The sequence below is a fragment of the Heterocephalus glaber genome, unplaced genomic scaffold (genome assembly GCF_053883595.1).
Source record: "Heterocephalus glaber isolate CG9 unplaced genomic scaffold, H.glaber_assembly_v1.0 deba00000809, whole genome shotgun sequence".
Lineage (NCBI taxonomy): Eukaryota > Metazoa > Chordata > Mammalia > Rodentia > Bathyergidae > Heterocephalus > Heterocephalus glaber.
Genome location: NW_028258163.1, coordinates 1,878,762 through 1,904,946, shown reverse-complemented (window position 1 = coordinate 1,904,946; position 26,185 = coordinate 1,878,762). Strand labels below are relative to the sequence as shown.

General features: G+C 37.2%; 1 protein-coding gene across 5 annotated transcripts in view; it reads right to left on the bottom strand.

Annotated features, from left to right (window-relative positions):
* The window catches only part of Ubr1 (ubiquitin protein ligase E3 component n-recognin 1), a 190,835-nt gene that overhangs the window by 128,870 nt on the left and 35,780 nt on the right, over positions 1 to 26,185 (bottom strand). For all 5 annotated transcript variants that reach the window (XR_002388329.2, XM_021241737.2, XM_013078437.3 and 2 more), the window contains exon 4: positions 20,669 to 20,779. Coding sequence is in view for 4 of the 5 variants with exons in the window: in XM_021241737.2 (XP_021097396.1) it covers positions 20,669 to 20,779 (111 nt within the window). In the remaining variant the exon portion in view is untranslated. The remainder of the gene's footprint in view (positions 1 to 20,668; positions 20,780 to 26,185) is intronic.

Below are 26,185 nucleotides of genomic sequence, written 5' to 3'. Positions count from 1 at the left end.
TTTTTAAAAAAGGAGAAAGACCTTCCATGAAGTATAAAGCACTGAAATAAATGACTAGTAAGCCAGCATTGCAGAAAATAAAGGGAATTCTAAACACAGATTAAAAAGACAACAGGGCCAGGGATTTAGCTCAGTGGTGCCATGGCTGCCTCGAAAATGCAAGGTCCTCAGTTCAAATCCCAGTACTAAAAAAAAAAAGACAGTAACAAGGGAAAGAAGAAATCTCACTGAGAAAATAGATAAACAAATGAAAAACAAATGAATCAAATATGGGAACAACAAAATGACAAGAATTAGTACAAATCTTTCAATAATAACACAATGTAAATGGCCTTAAATCTCACATTAAAAGACAAAGACAAATTGAATCAAAAAACAAGATCTATCTATATGTTGCCTTCAAGAAACACATCTCATCTTCAAAGACATACAAAAACTGAACACTTTCAGTTGGATAAGATGATAGAAAATAATACTTCAAGTAGCTGGAGCCCATAAGCAAACAGGAGTAGTTATCCAACAAATTAGACTTGAAGTCAACAGTGGTCAGAAGAGACAAAGAAGGCCACTACATACTGGTAAAAGGAACAATTCACCAAGAAGAGAAAACAGTGGTAAATATGTATGCACCATATGTCAGCATACTCAATTTCATAAACAAATATTACTGGATGTAAAAGGGCAAACAGACCCTAATAAAATCATGGTGGAGGACTTTATCAGCCCACTTTCACAACTACGTCAAGCAGACAAAAACTCAACAAGAAAACATCAGAAAGAACCTATGCTAAGAAGCAACTGGATTTAACAGACTCTTTTTTTGTGTGTGTGTGAGACAGTCTCGCTTTGCAGTGCAGTCTGGCCTTGAGCTCACTATGTAGGCCAGGCTGGCCTCAAACTCCTGGCAATCCTCCTGCCTCACCCTCCAAGTGCTGGGATTATAGATGTGCCACCTATAGTGCCACCACACCTGGCTTAACAGACTCTTGAACAATCAATCAATGGGTCACCAAAGAAATCAAAGGAGAAATTTTTAAATTCTTGGAATAAAATGAGAATGAATGAAAACACAACGTATCAGAATCTGTGGGACACAGTGAAAGTAGTTAAGAGGAAAGTTATAAGTGCCCCAGACCCCCCAAATTCAAAGACCCAATTCAAATATGGGCATCTGAAATGAACAGACATTTCTCAAAGAAGTAGAAGCAGCAAATAATTATATGAAAAAATGTTCAACATCACTGGTCATTCGAGAGATGCAGATGAAAACAACACTGAGATTCCACCTCACCCCAGAAAGAATGGCTGCTATCAAGAAGTCACCAATAACAAATGCTGGCAGGGCTGTGGGGAAAGAGCAATGGTTCTCCATTGTTGGTGGGAGTGTAGACTGGTGCAACCACTGTGGAAATCAGTATGGAGATACCTCAAAGAACTAGGACTGGAAGTCCCATTTGACCCAGCTATTCCCCTGCTGGGTATCTTCCCCAAAGAATTAAAAGAATCATACCACAGTGATATATGTGCACCCATGTTTATAGTGGCACAGTTTGTAATAGCTAAAGCTTGGAAGCAGCCCAAGTGCCCATCAACTGGAGACTGGATAAAGAAGATGTGGTTCTTTTATAAAAGGGAGTACTACTGACCTATAAAGAATGAGAAACTAGACACATTTATGGCTAAATGGATGCATATTGAGGCCATACTCTTAAGTGAAATAAATAGGACACATGTGTAAATACCAAATAGTTTCTTTAGTGTGAGAAACTGAAAGTGTAAATAAGGATTAAAATGGTTAAAATGAATAATTGATAATTTAAAATAGGAGGAAAAGGTCCAAAGGGTAGGGGTGGTGAGAGGGGAAGGGGAAAGGAAAGAAGAGAAAGGAAAAATTATAAGAAAAGAAAAGAAATGGAAATGAAGTCTATGTAAATAGGGAAGGGTGGAAGGGGTGAAGGGCACACAGGTAACAAGGAATAAATAAGAACTAAGATACATCATGTATAGGTACAAGCATCCAATGATAAATGTAAACATACTGTATACCTAAAATTTACCAATAAAAGAATTTAAGGAAAAAAAATTATAAGTGCCCACAATAGAAAAACATAGCAATCCCAAACAAATAAAGCAAGAACAATTCTAAAACCAGTAAAAATTATAAAGATCAAACAAAAATTAATGAAATTAAAACTAAAAAAAAAAGGGCCGGGGATTTAGCTCAGTGGTTCCGGCGCCTGCCTCACAAGTGCAAGGTCCCAAGTTCGATCTCCGGTACCAAAAAAAAAGAAAAGAAACTAAAAAAAAAAAAAAGGTTCAATAAATCAGACTGGTTCTTTGAGAAGATAAACAAGATTGATAAACTCTGTCAAACTTACCAAAAGAGAGAGGCCTAAATTAACAAAATTAAAGATGAAAAGAGGGGAGACTCTGGGACTCTGGACTCCCAGGCAGGGACCACTCCCCAGTTCCCTCCTAATGAGGTTCCAGACCCTCAAGTACAGCAACCACAGCATCCCTAGTGCTGCCATAGCAGCATGGCCTCAGAGGAGGGGACCCTCATGCACCAGGAGAGGTGGAGCTGAGCTTGAGGGTCAAGAGGGTGGGCAATGGCCTGGCATCAGACAGCTAGCTAGAGATGTAGCTCTGCTGCTGGCCCAGATTGCTGGACAGCAAACCTCACAGCGTTGTGAAGTGGGCAGGCTAGAGCACATCTGCCTGCATGGTTTTGTGAACATGACATTGGGACCACACCTTTGCTTAAACTTATTACATCAAAGAGAAAGCAGAAGACCCTAGAGGCTATAGCTTGAGCTGGCACCAACAGAGAGCAAACAAGGAGAGGACGGTAGCCCTGAACACCAGGAAGAGGTGGAGGGGTTAGACACCTTACCAAGTGCATGTAGGGAAAGAATGGCAGAGGTCCATAACCTTCATTTTCTGTTGGCAAGAGTAAAAATTCCACCTGTCCTTTAGCAACACTGATTGGCACTTAGCTAGCCTGCATCCAACAGTGACGGTACGAAGTTGGCACCGAGGCTCCTGAGCCTCATGGTCACTTGCACTTGCAAACAACACTGAGGAGATTCCAGGGCAGCATCTGCTTACTTCCTTGACTTGTGGTCCCTTCCTTCCAACACTCCAACTTCTCTTCCATCCCCACACCTCCTGCTGCTCACCCTGATCTGCCACTTGACAAGGCTCACTGAGATGACACTGGGCCTACCCAGATAACCCAGTATCATCTCTCCACCCTGAGACCTCTACACACCTGTGACCACATTTGCAGGCTTTCTTTTTATTCTATGAGGTACAATAACAGACCAAGCCCTATATGTTTATAATCATAGCATGTTGATGGACTGTTGATTGACTGACCCTTTATCACCCTAAAATGGCCTTGTTTGTCTCGGGTGGCAATGTTTTGTTAAGCTTGGTGTCTATTTTTTATGATATTAGTCTAGGCATTCTAGTTTTCTCTTGGTTATTGTTTACATGGCATATCATTTTACATCTTTTTACATTCAATTTGCACCTTTAATTTTAAAGTGCACCTTATAAGCACCATATATTTGAATCATGTAAAAAAATTCATTCTGCCAACCTGTGCTTTGCTGTGGAATTTTTACATATTACAAAGAATGGGGACATCTTTGGCAGGGCATAATTCAGCTTACCATAAGAGTTGTAAAGGAAATTAAGCTACTTAAGCCAGAAATAGGGGAGCAAAATAACCCCTTATGAAGAGGAAGGAAAAATATAATAAAGTAAAAAAAAAAAAAGAAAAATATAATAAAGATAAGGAAAAAGGAGTAAAATAGATAACAGATGAACAATATAGAAAAATCAACAAACTAAAAGTTGGTTCTATGAAAAAATTACTAAAACTGATAAAACTGTGGCAAGAATAACCAAGAGAAAAACACATATAAGAAATAAAAACGTGACACCATACAAATTTGATGGATAATACAAAGATAGTAAGGAAATATCACACACAGCTTTAAGCTAACAAATTCAAGTAGGTGAATTTAACAAATTCTTTAAAAAAAAAAGACTTCTGCAATGGACACAAGAAGGAAAAAAGAACGTAAATAGCTCTGTATTTGTTAAAGAAGTAGAAATTGTATTTTAGGTGCGTGTGTGTGTGTGTGTGTGTGTGTGCGTGCGTGTATGTGTGTTACTGGGGACTGAACCCACAGCCTTGGGAATGGTAAGAAATTGGATTTTAAATTCCTTCCCCCAAGTCACCAGGCTCAGGTGCGGGGAATAGCACTGTTCAACCCAAACTCTTAAGAGCAGAGCAACAGGGAGAAGCTCTGAAATCCAAGCCTGACAAGAAAATAAACAAGAGACCAACATCACTCCTAACCATCCATGCAAATACTATTATCAAAATTAGCAATGGGATGAGATTTAGCTCAGTCGTTCCACCACCTGCTTCACAAGAGCAAGGTCCTGAGTTCGATATCTGGTACCATAAATGAATGAATGAATGAATGAATGAATGCAAAACCTGAAACATTTCAAAAAGATTATACATCATGACCAAGTAGGGGTTATCTGAGGAATACAAAATGAGCATCAAAAATAAGCCAAAACCTGGTACAGAGGTGCACAACTGTAATCCCAGCACTCTGGGAGGCTGAGGTAGTAGGACTGCAAGTTTGAGCCTAGCCTGGGCAACTTAGTGAGACTCTGTTTCAAAACAAAAAAATTTAAAAGAACTGGAAATGTAGCTCAGTGCTAAGGCCCTGGGTTCAATCTTTAGTATTGAAAAAAGAAAAAATCAACGTCATTTACCCTATTAATAGGCTAAAGAGGGCTGGAGATTTAGCTCAGTGGTTCCCGCTCCTGCCTCACAAGTGCAAGGTCCCGAGTTCGATCACCGGTACCTAAAAAAAGAGCTGGGCCAGGGATTTAGCTCAGAGGTTTCTGCCGCCTGCTGCGCAAGCGCAAGGACCCGAGTTTGACCCCCAGTACCAAAAAAAAAAAAAAAAATAGGGCTAAAGAGAGGAAAATCATACGCTCATCTTAATAAAGGAAAGAACCAGTTGATACAATAAAAAAAGATGAAAAAAATCAAAATTCCAACAGACACCACTGGAATCCACAGAATTATTATAAGTTATTTTGAAAATTTATACTTTAATAAATTAGAGAACCTAGAATAAATCTCTAGGCATATATGACCTACCAAAACTGAACCAAGACAATAAATTTTTTAAAAGCGTAATGGATCAATAACAAGCAATAAATTGATGCAGCAATAAAACTTCTACTGACTAAAATAAGTCCAGAACTCTATGGGTTTACTGCTGAATTTTAACAGACTTTTAGAGAAGAACACCAAACTTCTCCATGTAAGAGAAAGGGAAAGAATGCTTCCCAATCCATCCTATGAAGCCAGCATTATGACAATCTAAAACCAGACAAGGATCAACAAAAACAGCAAACTATATAGATCAATATCCATGATGAACACAGACGGCAAAAAACCCCTCAGAATTCAACAGCTCATTCAAGATCATAGACCATAACCAAGCTGATTTCATTCCTTCATTCCAAGGATGGTTCAACATATGTAAATCAATAAATGTAATATACCATATGAAAAACAAGGATAAAAATCATGATCTTCTCAATATATTCAGAAAAAGGCACTGACAAAATACAACATCCCTTCATATTAAAAACTTTGATGAAAACAGATTCAGAAGGATCTTACCTCAAACTGATAAAAGCTACTTAGAAGCCAAGTATGGTGTTACACGCCTATAATCCCAGCACTCTGGGAGGCCGAGGCAAAAGGATCGCTAGTTTGAGCCCAGCTATAGCACCATAGTGACTAAGTGAAACCCTGTCTCATAAAAAAAAAAAAAAAAAGACCATATATGACAAGCCCACAGCCAATATCACACTGAAATGAGAAAACCTGAGAGCATTTCCAATAAAATCAAGAATGAGACAAGTGTGTCTACTCTATCTCTCCTCTTCACTAGAGTACTCAAACCTTTTGCTAGAGCATGGTGGCAAGAGAAAGAAATAAAAGGCATACAAATATGAAAGAAAGAAGTTAAATTATCCTTATTTGCAGAGGATATGATTCTGTAAAAAAACCAGAAAATTCTACAAGAACACTTCCAGATCTGATTTTTTAAAAAGCAGCAAAGTACCAGGATAAAAAAACAAACACAAAAATCAATAGTGTTCCAATACATTAATAATGAACCCAATGAGAAGGAAATCAGGAAAACAATTCCATTCTCAGTAGTTTCAAAAACAAATGCCTAGCTTCCAGGAAGATGGTGGATCAGTGAGCAGTGGCAAATCAGCTTCTCCGAGACTGGGAGACCAGACACTGGTGTACAGCAACATGGGGAAGAGAAGAAAGAGGGAAGTGGATCTAAGAGACATAGGAAAGTTCTGAGGGGAGAATCAGAGCCCACCAGGAGAGCAAGGTGACAGACCTCAAGGCAGAGGAGGGGGCTGGCAAACTGGTTTGCTCATGAGAAGCCCGAGCCTAAGGGTGTAATAACATTGGAGAACCCTGGAGGCCTCCACAGAGAATGGAAATGAGACAAAGAAAACAATAAAAGAATCAATGAATCAAAGAGTTGGTTCTTTGAAAAATTAAATAAAATAGACACACCCTTAGCAAAAAAAGGAAAGAAAATACTCAAATCCATGCAATTAGGAATGGAAACAATGAAATCATAATGGATCTTACAGAAATCCGGATCATCAGTACCTTTGAGAACTTGTACTCTAATAAGAGAAAATCAGAAGAAATGGACAGATTCCTACATACATATGAATTACCAAAGCTGAATCAAGAAGATTTAGAAATTCTAAATAAACCAATATCAGTTAATGAAATAGAAGAAGTAATTAAAAACCTACCAACAAAGAAAAGCCCAGGTCTTGACAGATTCATTGCTGAATTCTATAAGAAATTTACAGAAGATCTAATGCCACCACACCTCAAACTCTTTAATAAAATTGAAAGGGAAGCAACATTCCCAAAGTCATTCCTGGAAGCAAGCATTACCCTGCTAACAAAACCAGAGAAGAAACAACCAAAAAAGAGAACTACAGGCCAATCTCCTTAATGAATACAGACACAGAAATCCTCGATAAGATACTGGCAAAGAGAATGCAGCAAAGAAAGATTATACACCATGCCCACGTAGGATTCATCCCAGGAATGCAGGTATGATTCAACATATGCAAATGAATAAATGTAATATACCATATTAACAAAGCCAAGGATAAAAACCATACGATCCTCTCAAAGATGTAAAAAAGCATTTGACAAGGTCAAACACCCATTCATGATAAAAATCCTACAGAAAATTTAAATAGATGGTCTTTATATCAATTTGATAAAAGCCATCTATGACAAACCTGTAGCCCATATCATACTAAATGGTCAAAACCTGAAGGCTTTCACTTTAAAATCAGGAACAAGACAAGGAAGTTCATTGTCACCACTCTTGTTCAATGTAGTGCTAGAAACATTAGCCAGAGCAATTAGACAAGAGAAAGAAATAAAAGGAATAAGGATAGGAAAGGAAGAAGTTAAACTGTCATTATTTGCAGATGACACGATACTCTACATAGAAGACCCCAAAAACTCCACCAAAAGACTTCTAGACTTAATAACCAAATTCAGTAGCGTAGCTTGATACAAAGTCAACACTCAAAAATCAAAGCATTCCTGGGAACAACACTTTCCACAATAGCATCCAAAAAAGTAAAATATCTAGGAATCAATCTAACAAAAGAAGTAAAAAAGACCTCTACATGGAAAACTACAGTATTCTGAAAAAGGAGACTGAAGAAGATATCAGAAAATGGAAAGATATTCCTTGTTCTTGGGTAGGGAGAACCAATACAGTGACAATGGCCACACTTCCAAAACTGTTTTACAGATTTAATACAATCTCAATCAAAATACCAATAGCATACTTCACAGAATTAGAGAAGATAATCCTAAAATTCATTTGGAACCAGAAGAGACCCAGAATAGCAAAGGTAATTCTAGGCAACAAAGGCAAGGCAGGGGGCATCACAATCCCTAGCTTGAAATTATACTACAAAGTTGCTGTGATAAAAAAAAGGATGGTACTGGCAAAACAAAAAACAAAAACAAAAACAAAAAAACCCCACAGACCTATGGATCAGTGGAACACATAAGAAGATGCATAAACAACTCCACATACATTCAGCCACCTAATCTTTGACAAAGGAACCAAACACCTTCACTAGAGGATAGATAGCCTCTTTAATAAATGGTGCTGGAAAAACTTTCCACATGCCAAAGATTAAAACTAAATCCACATCTCTCATCATGCACTAAACTAAAATCTAAATAGATCAAAGATCTAAATATTAAAACAAACACTAAATCTGCTGGAAGATAGAATACATAGAACTCAAAGACATTGGTGTAGGCAAAGACTTTATGAACAAAACCCTGATCACACAGGAAATATTACAAGGAATCAACAACTAGGATTTTATCTTATTAAAATCTTTTGCACAGCAAAACAAACACCAACAGAGTGAAGAGACAGCCCACAAAGTGAGAAAAAATTTTTGCCAGGTGTTCCTCAAAGGACTACTCTCTAGAATATATAAAGAACTAAAAAAAAAAAAAAAAATCAGATTCCTCAAATTTAAAGACCCAATCCAAAAATGGGCATCTGAAATGAACAGACACTTTTCAGAAGAAAAAGTACAAACAGCAGATAAATATATGAAAAAATGTTTAACATCACTGGCCATTCAAGAGATGCAAATTAAAACAAAGCTGAGATTCCATCTCACTCCAAAAAGAATGGCTGTTATCAAGAAATCAACCAACAGGGTCTGGAATTTAGTTCAGTGGTTCCGCTGCCTGCCTCACAACCACAAGGTCAAGAGATGGATCCCCCATACCAAAAAAAAAAAAAAAAAGAAATCAACCAACAACAAATGCTGGAGGGGCTATGGGGAAAAAGGAACCTTTCTGCACTGTTGGTGGGAGTACAGACTAATACAACCATTGTGAAAATCAGTGATCAGTGTGGAGATTCCTAAAAGATCTAAATCTAGAGCTTCCATTTGATCCATTTGACCATTCCCTTTTGGGAATCTTCCCCAAAGGATTAAAAGCCACAGTGGTATATGTATACCCATGTTTATAGCAGCACAGTTTGTAATAGCTAAATCTTGGAAACAGCCCACTGATGAATGGATAAAGAAGATGTGGGTTTTTAAATACAATGGAGTACTACTCTGCCATAAGGAAGGATAAATTTGAGATATTTATAGCTAAATGGATGCACCTTGATACTATATTCTTAAGTGAAATACATAGGACACACATTTAAATACTGCATTGTTTCTCTGGTGTAAGAAACCAAAAGGGTAAATAAGTAGCAAAATGTATAACAGATACTGGGAAATAGGAAGAAAATGTTCAAATGGGAAGGGAATAAAGGAGGGGGAAGGGAGAAAGGAAGGAAAGGAAAAGAAAGAGAATAGCAGGAAAAAAATGGAAGCAGGGGCTGGGGATTTAGCTCAGTGGGGCCACTGCCTGCTTTACAAGCAGAAGGTCCCGAGTTTGATCCCCACTACCAATAAAAAAAGAAAGCAAAGCTTTTGTAAATAAGGAGGGAAAGAAGGGTTGAATGGAAGAGAGGGAACTGGAGAAAAAAGAAGAATCTAGATATATTATGTACAGGTACAAATTCCCTATGACAATGTTATCATAATGTGTATCTAAAATGTACCAATAAAATTAATTAAAAAACAAAAAAGAAACTCCAAATCCTAGAAATCAACCTCAGTAAGGAGATGAAAGGCCTCTACAATGAATATGGAACTCTGAAGAAAGAAATTGAGAGGATATTAGAAATTGGAAGACCTCCATTGTTCTTGGATTAGAAGAACTAGTATTGTGAAAATAGTATTACCAAAAACAATATATACACTTAATACATCCCCTATAATAACATTCTTTACAGAACCAGAAAAAACTCCTAAAATTCATAGTGAATCAGAAAAGATCCAGACTAGCCAAAGCAATCTTCAGCAAAAAGAACAATGCTGGAGGGATCATTACACTAGATTTCAAGTTACACTACAAGGTGAAAGCAACAAAAACAACATGGTGCAGGTACAACAGACATGTAGGCCAACGGAACAAACATTAGACACACAAATGACTTTATGTACCTACAGCCATGTGAGTTTTGACAAAGGGGCCAACAACACACGCTGGAGAAAAGACAGCTTCTTTAACAAATGGTCCTGAGGAAACTGGTTATCTACTTGCAGAAGACTAACACTAGATCCCTCTCTCACCCTCTACTAAGATAAAATCAAATGGATCAAAAACCTAGATATTAAAAACTTTGAAAGCTGCTAGAAGCTAACACAGGGGAAACACTCGAAGCTATAGGCCCAGGAAAAGACATCCTGAATGGAATTCGAATAGCACAGGAAATAATATGAAGAATCAAGAATGGGATTACATCAAATTGAAAAGCTTTTGCACAGCAAAGTAAAAATCAATAGAATGAAGAGACAACTCACAGTATGGGAGAACATTTTTGCTAGCTAGTCTTCTGATAGAGGATTAGTATCTAAAACATATAAAGAGGGGCAGGGATGTAGCTTGGCGGCACTGTGCCTACCTGGCAAGCCCAAGGTCCTGAGTTTGATTCCCGGTACTGGGGGAAAAAAAAGAATAAAGTAAAACGTATAAAGAACTCAAAAAATCCTTCCAAATAAATGGCCCAATCAAAAAATGTGCAAATGAACTGAGTAGACAGTTTTCAAAAGTACAAATGGCCGTAAGTATAGGAATGATGTTCAACATGTTCATCCACTAGGGAAATGGAAATCAAAAATACGAGATTCCATCTTACCCCTGTCAGAATGACTATCATCAAGAATACAAAAAAAAAAAAGAATGCTAAGCAAGGATGTAGTGAAAAGAAAACCCTACTGTCGGAAGCAATTCTACATAATTTTGAAGAAAAGTCATTTGATTAGGCCTAGTTTTCCCGCCTACAGGCCAGCTATGACATTTCCAGACATAACTCCATTTTGGCCTATGGTCACAGCTAAGACCTCAATGGTCCAGTGATGCTTTGCCGCTCCAGGGTAAGATTACACCAGCTGAAGACATTCTTGGGAGGAACAAAATCTTCATTTGCATAGTTCCTCATTGTTCTAGGATCCGGCCCCCATCTGTTACATTTGTCCCGTCCTGTCCCATCCCCGTGTCCCGTGTCGTCCCCCGACCCCCACCATGAACTCGCTGTCCTGAGTCATTTGTTATATTTGTTTCTCCTGATGTACTGAATAAAGGTGTGGCAAGCTTGGGGGCTTTAGTCCTTACCACTCAGAGCAGTATTGATCAGGCCCAAAGCTCAGCTTCTTCTCAAAGTCTCATTTTTTCTACCTTTCCTGTATAATAAGTTAATTTGCCTCGTGCTGTCATGGTTTGCAGGAGACTAGGACTCACTGCAGAGGTTCTAGTAACGACCCCTGTTCCCTACACCCTATTACACTGTTGCATAAGCAGCATGGAAGTGATTATGAAGATTCTTCAAAAAAAAAGAAATATCATTTGATGCAGCTATGCCCGTCTTGGGTATATACTTGAAAGAATTAAAGACACATAGTATGATACATGCATACCTATCTTTATATAGAGTGCAATTCACTCTAAACTGTGGAAACAGTCCAGATAAATGAATAAAGAAAATATGGCATATATATCCAATGGAATATTATTCAGCCATAAAGAAGAATAAAATCATATCACTTATAGGAAAATAGATGGAATTTAATACTATCATGCTAAGTAAAATAAACCAGATTCAGAAACTTAACCATCACATGTCTTCTCTTAATGAGAAACCAAATAAATAAATAAAATAAAGGAAATTAGAAAGTAGATTTAGGAGTGGGCAAAGGGATCTGGAGGAGGGAGAAGTAAAGGGAAAGAAAGATGAACAAGATAAGAAAAAATTTAAAGTATAATGTCATCATAATTTGTTTGAGTACCTGTGAAACACTGCTGGAAATACCATGAGGAATAAAGTATTAGTAAATTTTAAAAATTACAAAGGATAGCCTTTGCAATATACATTTTAAAAAGAGGGTGCTTCTATAGTTAAAGACAGAATCAAGTTAAGATTCTGAAACAGGGCCGGGGATTTAGCTCAGTGGTGCCACCACCTGGCTCAGAAGGTCCTGAGTTCAATCCCCTGTACCAAAAAAACCCCCAGAGATTCTGAAATGAAGACATTTTGCTTTAAAAAAAATACACTTTGGGTATGGTGGAATACGTCTCAGGAGGCTGAGACAGCATCACCTTGAGTCCAAGACCAGCCTAGGTTACACAGCAAGCCTGAACTACATAGCAAGACCCCATCTCAAAAAACCATAGATAGATACACAGACAGACAGACAGACAGATAGGCAAGTGGGCTGAGGGTATAGCTCAGAGAAAGCATTTGCCTAGCACTCTGGGAGGATGATACAGAAAAATCACAAGTTGGAGTCCAGTCTGCACAGCTTATGAAAAACCCATCTCAAAATAAAGACTAGGGGGAGACCTGGAATCTAGCCAGTCACAAAAGGACAAATACTGTATGACCCTCCTCATATTAAGTATCTAAAGTAATCCCAATCATAGAAACAGAGAGTAGAAAGTTGATTGCCAAGGGCTGGAAAGAGGGAGAGTTAGTGTCTAGTGGGAACAGAGTTTTAGTATCTCAAGATGAAAATTCTTGTACTCAGGAGACTGAGGCAGGATGACTGCGAGTTCAAAGCCAACCTGGGCTACATAGTGGGTTCAAGGCCAGCATGAACTGTATAGCAAGACCCTGTCTCAAAAACAGAAAAAAAAGAGAGAGAAAGAATAAAGTTCTTGAGACCTGTTGTACAACAGTATGACTATAATTAATATGAATGAACTGTATTCCTAAGAATGGTTAGGATGGTAAATTTAATGTTGTGCTTTTTACAATTAAAAAAATAGGTAAGAAATCCATTCCAGGCCAAAGAGCCTATAAATAGCAGAAGCAAGATTAAAACCTGGGTCTTTTGACCCCGACAAATAATAATATTCTTTTCATTACATAAGAGTAACAGAAAACTGTTCAAATCAATCAGTTATAACATGCATTTGAATGCTCTATCTATTCCATAAACGACAATGAGATACCACCACTTGGATGGTTATAATCAAAAAGGCAGAAAATAACCAGTGCTGGCCAGGATGTGAAGAGACTGAAACCCTCACATCTTGCTGGCAGAGATATAAAATACTGCAGCCATTTTGGAAAACATTTGGCGGTTGTTCAAAATGTTAGGCATAGTTAAAATGCAACACAACAACTCCACTTCTAGGTATACACTCAAGAGAAATAAGAATATCTGTCCACATAAAAATTCATCAACACACGCCTGTCTGGTAAGTGTAAGGTTCTGAGTTCAATTCCCAGTACCAGAAAAAAAAATTCATATACTGATGTTTATAGTAGCTAAAAAGTAGAAACAACTCAAATGTCCACCAAGTAACAAATGGGCAAATAAACTGAGGTATGCATCTATAGAATATGGCCATAAAAAAGGAATGAAGTACATGCCACAGCATGGGAAAATCTTGAAAACATTATGCTAAGTACAAGAAACCAACTGCAAAAGAATAAATAAGCTTTCATTTTTAGTAAATATCCAGGATAGGCAAGTCTATAAAATCAGAAAGTAAATTAGTGGTTATCTAAGGATAGAGACTTGGAGGAGAATGGAGAGTGACTTCTAAAATGGGTGCAATATTTCTTTTCAGGGCAACAAAATGTTCTAAGTCAATTATGATGACAATTGGAAAATGCAGCAAATAGCTGGGTGTGGTGCCGGTAATCTCAGCACTTGGGAGGCTGAAGGAGGGGGATCACCAAGAATTTGAGGTTACCCTGGGCTAAATCGAGAGGTCAAGGCCAGCCTGAACTACGCAGCAAGACCTTTTCTGAAAAAAAAAAAAAAAAGCAAATGCACTAAATATATCACCAAATTATATGCTTTAAATTGATGAACTCTTTAAATGAGTGCAAATTACATTTCAATAAGCTGGGTGTTTTTTTTTTTTGATATGAGAGATCAAACTCAGGACCTTGTGCTTGCAAGGCAGGCAGCGGTACCACTGAGCTAAATCCCCGGCCCTCAATAAGCTGTTTTAAAAAGGAGATCAAGGGCCAGGGATTTAACTCAGTGGTTCCAGCATTTGCTTCACAAGTGCAAGGTCCCAAGTTCAATCCCTGGTGCCAAAAATAAATAAATAAATAAATAAATAAATAAATAAATAAATAAATAAAAAGGAGATTAATACAGTAGCTCTTCAAAACAAAACATTCAGTATATGAAAAAACACGAAATAAAATAAAAAATAATAAATGTACTAGAAGTGTTTTGTTGTTGTTGTTGTTTGTTTTTGGTACCAGAGATCGAACTCAGGACCTTGTACTTGTGAGGCAGGCACGGTGCTACTGAGCTATATCCCCAGCCCAGTATAAGGTTTTTAATACTAAATCTTCATTGAACTTCTTTAGACAATGAACTAATGAAGCATATTTTATCTGTAGCCTTCAAACTACTAACCTATTTATTTACTCTAGCACTCTTTCACTTCCCAGTGCTTTATAATTTGTTTTATCCTCCTTTAACACATCATCTCTCTGCAGTTTGCTCAGCAGCCTCTGAGGGAGAGAGTGCACCAAAGGTATTTAAGACCAACATTGGTGTAGGACATTCCTGTTTCTTATTTTTTTATGTCAATGTTTAATTTCAATTATTTATAAGGATAATTTGAGGTAAAGAGTTAAAATCTACTTATTTTTTCCATAGTGTATCAGAAGATGAGTTTTTTATGAGAGGTCCAGGTAAGAATGTACAAAATTTTGAAGAAAAGCACTTACAACTTAGAAAACAAGGTCAATTACAGGGTACAAAAGAACTATAACAAATTAAAACAAAAGCCTAAGCAACCAAATTAGTAATAAACCAGGATACACTGTAGGACTTATATATATATGAATATGAGAAAAGAGCCTCTCTTCCAAAAACTGCCAAATCCTTGGTGACTGCTTATTAGTAAAGTCTGATTACATTTAGTAAATCTCCCTTACACTTGGCACAATGTCATCTACTTGGCATTGTATGGCTTTTACATTTACCAAAGCAAGGAGAAAACAAAATTGTAAATACACAGGTCTGCTTATACTGCATAAACTGATTAGCTATGTGCTACCCCTAAGGTATCCTTTTCACACTCAGCTAATCAATCAGTTCCAGAATATCTTTCATCTTCTAAATCTAATGACAAATCCAAGATCAAGTTAGTTTGGGAACAACATTAATGTTTTGTGGTTTTATGATAAAGAAACCCCAAAGTAGGGTACTGGTTTTAAAAACTCAATATTCTATCTTAACTCCTACAAATTCTCTTTCTCAAAAAGACCCTTTGGACTACCTTGAAGTCCAAATCTTCTGGGAAGAACACTTATGGAACAGAGAGGATAAAAATGTCATGTAAGGGCGGTGGATGTAGTTTAGTAGTAAGAATGCTTGCCAAGCATGCTTGAGGCTCTGTGTTTGATCACTAGCACCACAAAAGAGAAAAAATCATGCTGGAAATGCTCTCCAACTATAAATATTCCTATGTGCTTTTTTAAAAAAAAGTGAGGAGAAGCTGGGCATGGTGGTGGATGCCTGTAATCCTAGCACTCGGGAGGAGGACTGTCATGATTTTTTCTCCCATTAAGTTTACTGGTGCATTTTAGGTATAAAATACAGTTACATTCATCATTGGGATCTTGCACCATTACATGAGTCTCTTGGTTCTTATTTTTTTCCCCTTCCCCTGCCCTCCCTTCAGCCCCTCCACCCTTCTCTATTTGCAAAGATTTTGTGTCCATTTTTTTCCTTTTCTCATATTTTTTCTTTTCCCTTCTTTCCTTTCCCCTACCCCTCCCAATTCCCCTGCTCCCTTAGACCTTTTCTTCTTATTACACAATAACCATTATACGTTATTAAAATTACAGTATCAAGATCTAGGAGACATTACCACAGATTTTACAGAATTTAAAAGGATATAGAAAGCATATTACAAAAATCTTTTTAGATTTGACAACTTCTAAGAAGTGCCTTGGAAAACAAATTAATGAAACTAACTCTGGAGGAAATATAAAATTTGAATAGCACCTATTAAAGAAAGTATATTCCTAGCTTGAAAACCTACCTATATGACAACAACAGGCTCATATACATTTTAACTGATAAATTGTATCAAACATTTAAAGCAGAAAAAAGAAGGAACAATTCTCCCCTCATTTTAGGAAATCAACACTGTGCTAATCCTAAAACTGGATAAAGATAATAGAAGAAAAAAGTATGAACATAGATAGAAATTTCTTTAACAAAACAAACTATCAGAAGTCAGATCCGGCAGGATGTAGAAAGTGGTTTTATTATAGGGATGGCAGTGTTGGTTTAGCATTGGAAGATCTACCCCCAAAAGTCATCATTTTAACAGAGGAAAGGAAAAAGCCATATGATCCTGTCACTAGTTGGAGAAAAAGTATTGGACTAAATTCTACAGCTGTTCATGGTAAAAGCTATCAGGAGACTAGAAGTAGAATGGAACCTTCTCAACAGATCAAAGACATGTACTCCATACTTCCAGCAAAAACACCTTATATGAATGGAGAAGATACAGTGCTTTCTCCCTAAGGTGGGGAACAAGGGCAGATATGCCTACTCTTCATCTGTCCATTAAACTTTGAAACCTAGGCCCAAACCAAAATAGTCTGGCCATAAAATGACACAATTAGGATAGAATTGGCAAGGTAGAAGTAAATCTTTACAGGTAGATGAAATGATCATCTACAGAGAAAATACTAAGAAATCTCTAGGAGCCCCTAGAACTTATATTTGCATTTAGCAGGATTAGAAAACACAAGGTATATATAAAAATTCAGGTCTGTGTACACTTGCTATAAATGAAGAACTGGATGTTGAAATTTAAAAGTTATGTAGGAGTACAAAGGACCTAGAAAAGTAAAAAGAAAAAAAAAAAACAGTGTTGGAAGGCACTTAGTACCTAATTGTAAGACTTCCTCTAAAGCTACAGTAATCAAGGCAATGTTGGTGTAAGGAAAGACATATAGATCACTGAAATAAAACAGAGAATCCAGGAATAGAACTACACATATATGGTCCACTGAGTTTTGAAAGATTATTTAACATTAACTTTTTTTTTTTTTGGTACTGGGGATCGAACTTGGGTCCTTGCGCTTGAGAGACAGGCAGAGGAAACATTGAGCTAAATCCCCGGCCCATTTTAACATTAACATTTTATAGAACATAAACTCAATTCAAGAGCAGAGGAAAAGATAGTGTTTTCAGCAAATGGCACTAGAACACCTGGTATCCGTATATAAAAAATTAACCTCAACCGTTTATTTCCATACATAAAAATAACTTGAATGGATCTATTGAACCTAATTATGAAAGACTAAAACTATAAAACTTTAAGAAGAAATTATAAGGATCGCTTCTCAGCCTTTTGGCTAAGATCAAGTGAAGAAGAAATTATAAGGGAAAAATGTTTATGAATTTAGGGTAGGCAAGAATTTCCTAGGATATAAAAACATGATGTATAAAAGAAAAAAATTTATAAATGAGATTTCATCAAAATTTAGAACTTTAAATGACATCGTTAAAATGAAAAGTAGTCCTTAAACAGACCATATTTATAATGCATATAACCTATGACCACACTATATAAAGGACTCTTACAGCTCATGAATAGACAACCCAATTAAAAAGTAGACACAAGAAGATGATACATAGCCAGTACAGCACAAGGAAAGGTGTGCAACACTAGAATCAGAAAAATACTCATCAGTACAATAACAAGACTGTATTATACCCTCATTAGGGAGATGAAGGTAAAAGTTTTAAAAGAACAAATGTCAGCTTAGGTGTGAACCAGTTAGAACTTTCTAATACTGCTAATGTGAATGTAAAATGATAAAACCATTTTGGAAAACAATATAGAAATTTATTGTATTACTGTTAAGAACCAACAGTCCTGTTCTTAACTTTTTACTTGAGAGGAACGAAAACACATGTTCACAATAGATTTGTACATACAAGTTGACTATCCCTTATCTGAAATTCTTGGGACCAGAGTGTTTCAGATCTTTGTTTGAAATCCACTTGATCTGCAAAGAGGATAGCTACTCCTGCTTTTTTGGGGGGGTTCCTGTCACATGGAGTATTGTTTTCCACCCTTTAACTTCCAGACTATGAATTTCTTTTTGAATTAAATGTGTTTCTTGTATGCAGCATATTGTTGGATTTTGCTTCTTGACCCATTCTGCCAGTCTATTTCTTTTGGTTGGTGAATTGAGACCATTAACATTGATGGTTATAACTCATACATATTGACTTATCATTGTCATGACCTTTTCTGTTTGTTGGATTTTCCCGCTTTGCGTTTAATTTCTTGTTGCGCCCGACGGATTTATTCTGCTGGGTTTCCTGGGGTTGTGATCCTCATTGTCTTTTCCTAGGGTATTGTCTAAAATTTTTGAGTGCCAGTTTGGTATTCACGAAGTTCCTGAGGTGCTCTTTATCATGAAAGCATCTTATTTCTCCATCAATTTTGAAAGATAGTTTTGCAGGGTACATCAATCTGGGTTGGAGGCTGTTTCCTTTTAGGGCTTGAAATACACCACTGAAAAGATTGTAAGATCCATTTTCATGGTAAATGGCTAGCACAAGTTTACTTTAAATATTCCTGACCCCAATCTAAAATCAAGTATTTCAACAATAAACTTGACTTCTTTGAGTGAGAAATGGTACTTAAGAGACCAAAATCTTGGCTGTATGGATAGTCACTGAACAGTCTAAGTGAGATAGGGAGCTAGGCATGGCATAGACAGGCTGGGAAGAGAGGCACGGTGTAATTCCAGAATCTACAGGAACCGCCTCTCCAGGCCCTGTATGTGGAATTCTAGCGGGTTCCTGCCACAGGTGAAAAGGATAAAAGGACACAGACACCATGAAGAGCCCCGCCCGCCCCTGTGTCCTCCAGGGTGTACTTTTATTTTTGTTTTTATTTCTCCTCTCTTTTGCTCCCAAATTTGCCCTGCAGAGCTAGTTTATCCCTTACCCTTTACCTTGAATTTTTCAAATAAGTTTTGTTACCATTTTTGCTTGTGTTGTTCAATTGTTCCAGATGAGAAGAACCTGAAAACCAAGAGGTGAGCACCCCCAAAACCCAGTGACATAAAGACCAGAGAAGCTATCTATTTCTTAAAGTTTTGAAAGGATTCATCTGTGAAACTATATGAATACTGAATATGAAGGAATCACTTTGCTGTGATAATTTTCTAAAATGTTTTCAGTTCTGAGAGTTGAGCCCAGGGCCTTAGCAATGAGCTATATCTCCACATACACACACACACACAAACACACACACACAGTTTTGTATTTTTTTTGAGCCAGCGTCTAAATTATTAAGTTGCTCAGGCTGGGTCCAAGTGACCCTCCTGCCTCAACCTTCCAAGGTGCTGAGATCACAGGCATGCCATGGCCAGAAATAAACTTTTTCAATGGTTACTGATCACATTTTCTCTCCACTTTTGAATAAATTATGGTATTTTATACTATCTAATAAAGTAATCTATTTTCAAATGTACCATGTAAGTAGAATAAAAAACAAAACCACATGCTCATCTCAATAGATGCAGGGAAAGTCTTATGATCCCCGGCTCCTTTAAATTGTGCTGTGAGGTATCGTGTCTGGCACGAGGAAAATAATTAAGACAGTATCCTACTCTCATTAAGCTGAAACCAGTCATTCTAAGTCTTTTATAATCCTTTTAACCCATTTTTATCTGTAGTTTTATGGTTATTTCCCCATCTCATTTCTAAGTGTCTATTATGTGGACTTGCTCAAATTTTCTTCTGTACTTGGATACCCTAGTCAATGTAGAAGAGATATATTCTGTTTAATCTTTTTGACTTTTCTTTAAGAAGTTATTCTGAATTTATGTGTCAAGTCTACTGTTTTCTAATTCATTACATTTTATTTTTACCTATCAATAATTGCTTCTTTTTATTCTTTTTTTTCTTCTGGTACCAGGGATCAAACTCAGGACCTTGCACTTGTGAGGCAGGTGCCCATGCCACTGAGCTAAATCCCCACCCCTTCTTTTTAATTTTTTAGGCTTACATATTATTTACTCTTATCAAGTTGACTGCCTAGCAAGAAATATTCTGGGTTCATTTTTTACTGTGAATTTATTCCCTATTTTATTTTAATTTTCTGTGGTCTGGAGATTGAATGCAGAGCCTTCACATACTAAGCAAGCACTGTACTACTACGCTACATTCTCGGCCCAGCTTATTTCTTCCTTAGAGAAACTACCATACCTTTAGATTCTCTGGGATGGAAAGCAACTACTTACATGTTAAATATAAAACAAAACTATTAGGACTCTAAATAGAATTCATTTAACACATATAGATAGCATTTATTCTTATTTAATTCCACCAAGTTTTAAATAGCAATTTAAAAAAATAACATTCTTACCTCTTTTGTAGTACTTGCTCTTCCAGGTTCATGATTCATACAAAAAGGGCCAGTTTTCCAGGCCTCCATGTCTCCACAGTCACAAAACCCTCCTCCAGTAGAAGTATGCATCTGACCAATGAAAAATGAGTTTTATTTAATATTAAAATACTTTACAAGGAGGAATGATAAAGACAACTCAATTTATGTTTATGTGCCAGGTGTGGTGGCACATACTTGTAAACCCGACTACTCAGGAGGCCAAGGTGGATCATTAAGTTCCAGGTCAGCCTAGGCAACTTTGCAAGACTCTATCTCAAAATAAAAATTTAATAAAGGGCTGGGAATAAAGCTCAGTAGCAGCTGGGCATGGTGGCACACACCTGTAATCCCAGCACTCAGGAGTCTGAGGCAGGAGGATCACCAGAGTTTGAGGTCAGGCTGGGCTACAAAGTGAGTTCAAGGCCAGCCTGAATTACAAAGTAAGACTCTGTCTCAAAAACAAACAAACAAACAAACAAACAAACACCTCAGTGGCACAGCAAGGCCTTGAGTTTACTCTCTAGTACTGAAAAAAAGAAAAATTTCAACAATATTTCAACCTTAATTGCCTTTGATGTAATAGAAACTAGATGTAACAAAAATCATTTGTTACTAAAAAAATCCAAAATCCTGAATACATCACAACAAAATGAACCTTCAAAATTAATAAGTTTTTGAAAAAACCTCTAATTTTTAAATAGTTGTTTAAATTTTGAATTAATGGAAAACTGATTGAAAACTGTGTAAAAGATGTAACACCTAAAATGCTTGAGTAAATGAGACTTTTTTGGATAAACACTGTTTTTGGGGGGGTTTACCTGGGATCGAACTCAGGACCTTGCACTTGGAAGGCAGGTAGCACCACCACTGAGCTAGATCCCCAGCCCCTGGATAAACACTTTTAAGAAATCAGTATAATGATACTTATGTAGCATAAAATACAAAAGGCTGGGAATGTAGCTCAGTGGTAGAGCATTTGCCTAACATGGGCATGGTCCTGGGTACAATTTCTCACACCAGAAGGAAAAGGAAAAGAGAAACGTATAAAATACAATATGTTCATTTACACTGATGTTCCACAGCAACTAAAATCTACTCAATCGTTTTCCTTTCAGTCTTCCTGGAAAAAAAATACACTCTGACAAGAGGATAATGGCAACAAATTGATATTGAATCCCCCCAACATGCATTAAGAAAATACAAAACCACATATCATCCATATTTTCAGCATTACTAGGAAACAAAACAAAACAAAACAACTATGACCTTCATAAGACTTATTCCAAGGGCCAGGGATTTAGCTCAGTGGTTTCACCACTTGCTGCACAAGCACAAGGACCCGAGTTCGATCCCTGATACCAAAAAAAAAAAAAAAAAAAAAAGACTTATTCCAACAGAGTTCCTATTATACATTACTTCAAGCTGGTGGGTGTAGACAGCCAGGAAGGGGAGCTTAAGATACTGTGCAAAAGAGCAGAGAGGTGCAGAAGACTTGACAACAAAGGAAAACAGGAAACAGGAAAATTAAAAATCCTACAGAAGGGGGCTGGGCATGGTGATGCACGCCTGTAATCCCAGCACTCAGGAGGCTGAGGCAGGAGGATTGCCATGAGTTCAAGCCCAGCCTAGGCTACACAGTAACTTTAAGGCCAGGCTGAACTACATAGCATAACCCCACCTCAAAAAAAAAAAAAAAAAAAAAAAAAATCCTACAGAAACAAGGAAGAAGTTAAGACATGCCAAACTGTCCTATACTTTACTACCACCATCTATGAAAGTACATAAAAGAGGGTAGACTTAACAGAAGAAAACACTTTTACTCCTGTTCATGAAATGAAAAGGAATAGGAAAAAAGCACACCATATCTATATATTCTATGGAAAAGAACAAAGCAAAAATGTAAATAAGAGCCAGAACTCAATGACAAAGCTAAGAACACTGTAACACAATGTTCCAAAATGAATCACATAAGCCCCAAACAGCTATCTGAGGATATGAAAACCTTTCAATGGACCAAACACCCTTAAATGGAAACATGAAAGCCAGGGGCATAATGTAGTTGCAGAGTGCATGCTTTGCCTGTGGAAGGAGCTGGGTTCCATTTCCAGGACCAAGAAAGAAAGAATCCAAAGCACAAAGGAAGAAAAAGAGCAAAAGAGAGAAAATAAAAAATGATGGCTAAAATGAACTTTAGAAATCTAGAAAATGAGACCTCATTCAACTCAGGAAAAAAAAATTGGGGGAGGGCTGAAGATACAGCTCAGTGTAGAGCCCTTGACTAGCATGCAAAAGGGTTGGAAAAAGAAGAAGGAAGAAGAAAGGAGAGGGGAGGGTGAAGGAGAAAAAAGGGGTGGGGAAAGGGAGGAGGAAGAAGAAAATGAGAACAATCATAGTAAAGTGAATTCTAAATTACACGGTACCTAACAGGTAGCTCAAATAAAAAGTTAATAAATAGCACTGAAGCAAAGCAGCAAAATAATTGAGAACAAAATGATGTAAACAAGTAGGGACAGAAATAGAGTAGCTGATAGGCGTAAGAGAGCTAACAAAAGTACAACTCAAAAAACTGAAGAAAATCAAAACAATGGAGCAGAACTAGTATTTAAAACTGTAAACTAAGTAAACTCCCTGGAAGTAAAAGCTGCAAATCTATACTTGAGAGGAGTCATGAGTCTATGAGTAACTGAAAAAGTTTTTTAAAAATGTACCCAGGATGATTAACTCCTCAGAAAAGCTATTAGACTGTTTGTTTGTTTGTTTGAGACAGGGTCTTGTATAGTTCAGGCTGGCCTTGAACTCACCATGTAACCCAGGCTGGCCTGAAACTCATGGAGATCCTCCTGCCTCAGCCTCCTGAGTGCTGGGATTACAGGCGTGTGCCACCACGCCCTGCAAAACTATTAGACTTTAAAGTCTTGAAAAAGAAAATTAGACTAGTATCAGACTTCTCAGTAACAAGATCAAAAACAAGGCAACAACAGAGCCTTGGGTTTTGTTTGTCACTGGAGATTGAATCCAGGGATGCTATATCTGTGCCTTTTTATTTTATTTTGAGACAGGGTCTCCTTAAATTGCTAGGGCAACTTGAAATCCTCCTACCTCAGCCTTCTGAATAACTGAGATTACAGGTCTGAATCACTGTGTCTATCCAGAACACAATTTTTAAGGAAAAGAAGAAAGAAGAAAACTAAGGATATTATTTCCAGCCGTGCTCTAAAAATGTCAGGATTTGAGGAACACTACACATGTGCCCTTCCTTAAGGGGTCTTAAGGATCTACAAACTTTCTGTAATAAAGGACCAGGTAATAAAATATCTTAGGCTTTGCAGGCTACACAGCCTGTTCAAAACATTACTTTCCACTCAGAAGTAGCCACAGACAACATATAAATGGTAGGTATGGTAAGGTTCCAATAAAACTTTATTCATGGATACTGAACTTCTTTTGGGGAAGAGTTAGGGACTGAACCCAGGGCCCAGTGCATGCTAAGGGTACGCTCTAGTACTGAGCTCCAACCCCACCCCCTGATATTTTTCCTATAATTTTCATTAATCATGAAATATTCTTCTTCTCATTTTTTTCCTAAAAATATAAAAACCATTCTTATATTACAGATCATACAAAATAGCCAGATTGATTCACAAGCTGTAGTTAGAAACTTCTGAAAAAGAATGGTTGGTGAACACTGTATATACTTAACTGCAGAGCTACAAAAAAAAGAGGGATATGGATAGAAAAATATAAACATATGATCTGAGACCCAGAAAGACTACAACCAAAGGGGAAAAAAAAGAGAAGGGAAAGCAAAAGTACCAGAAGATGAGTACTACACAGGTAACAGGAAGGAGCCAAAGGGCAGCATTCAGACAGACAGACTAGATAATAAAAGGCTGACTAAGGGGGAAAAGGGGTGTGAGCACGACAAAATTAATACTGAGGTAACCAATGGAAAAAAATCAACAAGAAACTAAGATATATAAATGAATTTTTCTTCTTTCATATATACTGATGAACACTGGAATCCTATAGTTACTAAAAATGTAACTGTATAAGCATAATCTTGAAAGAGAAGACGTGGCAGAAGCAAAGCAAAGGAATTTAGAGCATTAAAAAATTGGCAAATTTAACAACTTACAAATTTAAAATGTCAATAAGACAAATGACAGCATAAACTAAGTTAAAAAGGTGGAAAACAGATCTTGTAAACTCAAACATTCACTTATGATCCAGCAATCCCACTCCTACGTTACCAAAGAGAAATGAAAACATAGGCCTACACAGAGACTTATATTTAAATACAATAAAATAATAATGAGATAAAGAGCTTTACTCAAAAGCTGGACATAACCCAAATGTCCATCTAGCCAGTGAGTGAAGAAACCGTGGCACAAGCAAACAATGGTACATCACTCAGCAATAACAAGAAACAAATTGCTAGTACCTGAGTGGGTCTCATAGGCTTTATGCCAAGGGAGAGCAGGCAGACACAGGCAGACGACACACTTGATTTCATGCATACAACATTCTGAAAAAGCAAAACTCCAGGGACAGAAGTCAGATCAGCGTCTGCCAGGTACTGTATATACTTGGGGAGTGGAGGTAAGGGCTGAGTGTGTAGGGAACCAGAGGACTTTCTAGATGATGTGCATGTTTCTAGCTTGATTATGGCAGTGGTTTCAGAACTGCATGTTTATCAAATTTCATGAAACTGCGTACCTAAAAGGATAGATTTTATTGTATGTAATTTATACCTCAATAAAAAGAACTAAGATGTGTTATGCACATGTACCAACTCCCCATGATGAATGTAATCATTACGTACTGAAAACATGTACTAATAAAAATTAAAAATAAAATGTATACCTCAATAAATCTGACTTTAAAAAAATAAAAATTTGAAGGCCAGGTATGCTATTGAAAGCCTGTAATACCAGCTACCTGGGAGGCTGTGGCAAGAGAATACAAGTTTGAGTCCAGCTCTGGCATTTTCTTGAGAACCTGTCTCAAAATAAATAGACAGATAGACAGACAGATGTTGGGATGTTGCTCCACGGTAGAGTGATCCTCCTGGGTTTAATCCCCAGTCTCTCTCTCCCGCTGCCTCTTCCCCTCTCTCTATCTCACACACACACACACACACACACACACACACTCATGCGCGCGCGTGCACACACACACATAAAATAAAATAAGCATATTAAGAGAAACCATATAACAAGGAAAAAAGCAATAGAAAAATGAGTAAGGACAGAAATAATCAGTAACCAAGATGCCATAAACATGGATAAGTTAAATGCATGGATGCATGTATAAGCCAAATGCAGTATATACATACAGTGGAGTATCATTCAGCTTTTAAAAGGAAGGAAATTCTTTTTTGTTTTGTTTTGGGTTTTTTTGGTACCAGAGATTTAACTCAGGACCTTGTGCTTACGAGGGAGGCTCAGCACACTGAGCTAAAACCCTGGCCCAAGGAAGGAAATTCTGATATATGCT